This window comes from Triticum dicoccoides, chromosome 4B, assembly GCF_002162155.2.
Source record: "Triticum dicoccoides isolate Atlit2015 ecotype Zavitan chromosome 4B, WEW_v2.0, whole genome shotgun sequence".
Lineage (NCBI taxonomy): Eukaryota > Viridiplantae > Streptophyta > Magnoliopsida > Poales > Poaceae > Triticum > Triticum dicoccoides.
This window is the reverse complement of record NC_041387.1, coordinates 86,935,793-86,939,940: the sequence shown is the minus strand read 5'-3', so window position 1 is coordinate 86,939,940 and position 4,148 is coordinate 86,935,793. Positions and strand designations below refer to the sequence as shown.

General features: G+C 40.0%; 1 protein-coding gene across 1 annotated transcript in view; it reads right to left on the bottom strand.

Moving 5' to 3' along the window:
• LOC119295183 (la-related protein 6B-like) overlaps nucleotides 1-4,148 on the bottom strand; it is an 8,852-nt gene that overhangs the window by 1,261 nt on the left and 3,443 nt on the right. Inside the window, exons 7-9 of the mRNA XM_037573538.1 lie at nucleotides 3,672-3,719; nucleotides 3,521-3,589; nucleotides 832-969 (exon numbers count right to left, since the gene is read on the bottom strand). Of these exons, the coding sequence (XP_037429435.1) occupies nucleotides 832-969; nucleotides 3,521-3,589; nucleotides 3,672-3,719 (255 nt within the window). The remainder of the gene's footprint in view (nucleotides 1-831; nucleotides 970-3,520; nucleotides 3,590-3,671; nucleotides 3,720-4,148) is intronic.

The window sequence follows — 4,148 nt, the reverse complement described above, 5'->3', positions numbered from 1 at the left end:
GGGGGGGATCCCTCCTTTAAGGGCTAGTTTGGTAGCCCGTGATCCCGAGGGGATCCCCGTCAAATACCAGGGCACAGAGCCCACGAGGCAAACTCGGCCCGTGGAAAACTACGACTACGTTTGGTCGCTCGCTCGCCAGGGAAATGTTGCCCCGATCCCCTTCCTTTCCCTGGGTGAGAGATCCACGCCTAGATAGGTCGGGGAGAAAAGTCACAACTCACGCGGGTGCATCTATAGATCTCCTCCAGCGACTACCTGAGCGCTATGCCTAGCATATTTTCTGGACGTGATCTTCTTCCCACTACCCTGTCTTCCAAACTGCCATGGTGATCTCCCCGTGGTAGGAGGAGGGGATCCCCGATGGCCATGGCAATCCCCTGGCGGAGGATTAGAGTCCTGGGATGCTTTCCCCTTGCAACCAAATTAGGCCTAACTGTCCGTTAGTTAGATAGAGATGAGACCTCTCTGCAGAAAACACCCCAGCGGAATACGCTCTGAGGCGGACTCAAACGTAGGTGGGGGAGACCACCACTGTGGGCTCAAGCCACTGAGCGGTAATATAAGAGCATTTTTTACACTAGTTAGTGTAAAAGATGTTCTTATATTATGGGACGGAGGGAGTAGAAACGAGGGAGCATATTATCAATGGTCTTAATGTCTTGTGAAGGAGAAAGAGCAGTTAAGTGTGGTGCTTACCCAATAATATGCTGAATAGAGACAGAAGATAATGAGGTGAATCAAGATAAAATATCATTAAATCTCATGCTCACCTTTACTAAACAAGACTGAAAAAAAATACTGCATGTTCCGAAACGCAGAAGGAATACTTACAACATGCTCTCCTATTGCATCTGACGGTTGAGATGTTTCTTCTGAATGTTTATCATTTCGTTGATCAGAAGTGGAAACATCCTCCTCACCATGTACATCAGTTTCATGCCCGCTCTTCTTACCTTTGCTTCCCTTAGCCTATAACACAAAACACATTATAATGTTTTAGGGAACAGTTTTTTTTATGCAACATGCAAACAAACAAAACAAAGGATTGTTGGCATGTATTGAGCAAAGTTAAAAGAAAAGCACTATGCTTTAATTGTGCGCTTTACCACCGCCTTGCATTTTTCTGACCAAAGCGCAATTAAGCGCTGAGCATTTTGCCATCGCCTAGAGCCTAGGTGCACTTAAGGAGGGCACCCCGTTTTTAACTATGATATTAAGCTACTTCTACAATACACAAACAAATTTTAAAAGCACTGTATCATATTGTAAGCTGCTACTGATGTACTCCCTCCGTTCCGATTTAATCGTCGTGGTTTTAGGAAGAATCATAAATGTGATATATCACATTTATGATTCTTCCTAATAGGTCAGAAGTGAAATACACGGGTCACTGTTTGAAGTTTGAACATACTGTAGGGCAAAGATTCGATTAAACAGGGAGGCGGACTACTTATGTTAAAAGATGCCTTGCTAACAACAAAAGGTTCATGATTTTTTTTTTAGAACAAGGTTCATGATTTTGATCCCAATGCATGTCAAATATCCATTTTTGTAAGTTACAGTTTCTAAAAGGCAAATGTTTTTTGTATTCATATTAAGTTATTAACAAGCTAAACTTATACTCCCTCCGTTTGTTTTTATAAGACGTTTCAGACAGCTTGCGTTGTACTGTTTTGAACAGTGTCTGAATGTCTAAAACGTCTTATAAAAATGAACAGGGGTAGTACATGTTAGAACACATCAATCTTGTAGAGTATATTAGTCGTAATTTCCTTGGAGGTGCATCCAACAAAGATGGAGAAATTTTGTGGTGATACCTCATATGGACACAAATTATACCAAGTATTCAAGTAACGACAATCTTCAAAAGGCATGCCGAGCCAAAAAGAGATTGGCGACGCTAGTATTAATTCTTGCGTAACGGGTTCAAGCCTAATGCATCCTCGATTTCACATCCATAACATCAGAGGAGACTCAAATGCAGGGTTTTTAACAGTAGAAAACCATAAAATGGTGCAGTTTGGCTTGAATACAGCCACAATTTAGTGCCAGCTGGTTTGAAACACAAACCATGCATGAACATCACCTAGTATACTTCCAATTTTGTTCCTTGACATAATTGATTATGCCAACTGGTGCTGGATGCCATTATGAAGTTAAGTAAATGCAACTAATGGTACTTTAATTATGGCAGACTTCATATTGATATGCCCGGAGGGTTCAAAATGGATAGTGTTGAGCCACTACAGTATTTCCTTCCAAGGGAATTGCAACATTCTTTTCTCAGAGCAAATCTGGAATGCATATTTCTTATAGGGGGGCAAGTGGTATTCCCATATACTTTACATATTTTACTGCCGATTAACATCCAACCAAACAAGATGTTATTTTTGAGCGAACTAGGGCATGATTAAATCAGTCTATAAGGACATGTCTCAAACAAAAGATGCTCGAATAAAGAATTTTGTGTAGTGTAGAAAGTCACCGAAACAGGGTGGAGGGTTGTAACAATGAGCATGACTGAAAATTCCATCACTTGAACAGTTGAAACCATCTCCATGAGTCAACTATATATGATTACTACCTCCGTCCAGGTTTATTAGCCCCCTTGTATTTTGGGTTAAACTTTGACATTTGATTTAACTAACAAAAAAATATATTATGTACCACAAAAATAGTATCATCGGAAACCTCTTTCGAATATGAATCCACAATATAAGTTTTGTGACATACAACGTATATTTTGTTAGTCAAATCTACGGTCAAAATTAGGCACAAAATACGAAGGGGACCAATAAACCCGGACGGAGGTAGTATATGCCAAACATGCTTACTGCAGAAGCTTATGCCTACCATTATGGAGTCCAGGTGACGCAACATGAACTATAAGCTTGTCGCGATTGAGACAGATTGGTAGGCTTTGGAGTTGCTGAGGAGAACAAGTAAGAATCATAAGGCAACGATTCTCAAACAGATCCAACAGCTTGGCGCAGGTGGTGGTAGTGGGTAGTTATTTTGACATTGTTTTTGTGAGCCAGGGGGCGGGGAGGATGTGTTAGTTCAGCCCTTAACAAATTTGTTGCGCTGTTCACAACCAGACAGTGTCTAGCTGTCTAATGCTCTGAACTCTGTAACCCTCCCATTCGGTATGAATTATGATTGTAATTGCCAATCAATTAATATATTTTTTTTGGCTCCTAAATGAAGAAACGAGTATTTTTAAACACACTTTGACCTTGCATCCTAGTAAATGAACATACTTAAGGTGAGCTACAAGAACTAAGGAGAAAATATGCATTATTAATGCATCATTCCAAATGTAAACGGAGTCACATTTTGCAAAATGACAGAATTACGTGTATAAGAAATAAAGTTGTACAAATGCTTCATTCTTGTAGCCTCATCGCAACCTGATGACTTGAGATGTTATGGCAAGTACTTATCATCATGGGGTTTTGCTTAAGCAGTTTAGCACCAAAACTATCTCATGTCCAACTTATTAAACCCAATGGATGATTACCATGCAAGAATTCAACAACCGAACTCTAAGCCCGCTTCTCCAGTTCCTCTCATCATTAAGAACCACAATCTGTATTGGATGAAGTGATGTCATTGGTAATACGGGCAAGCAAGTAATTATGCTATTAAAGAGGTTATGTGAAGATAAATACCGCTTTTTCAGCATCCTCAATAGTCTCATACTCAACAAAAGCGTGCAGCTGCCATCAGGGCAAAACTATTAGCTTGACAATCATCAATCAGCAAAAGGTGCACTAACACACATCAAGGTAATGGTGAAAACAAAGACTATGATAATAACAGTTTAACTGCAAAAATGCAATCATTCATTTAAACCAAGCTGCATATCATAAAATTATTGGTCAATCTGTTTAGGCATCTGAAGCCATACTGCATAACAGAGAGAGGATGTGTGCGACCGTCTGGTGGGGAAGGCAATGTACATGTATTAAGGGCCAGTTCTTTTTGTGGCTTGTTTGGGCTTCTAGAATAAGCTGCCCCCTACCCAGCTTATTTTAGAAGCCCAACCAAAAATATATTTTTAGAAGCCTACTAGTCAAGTCTTAGAAGCCTACTAATTAAGACTTGACTAGTAGGCTTCTAAAAATATTTTTTTGGTTGGGCTTCTA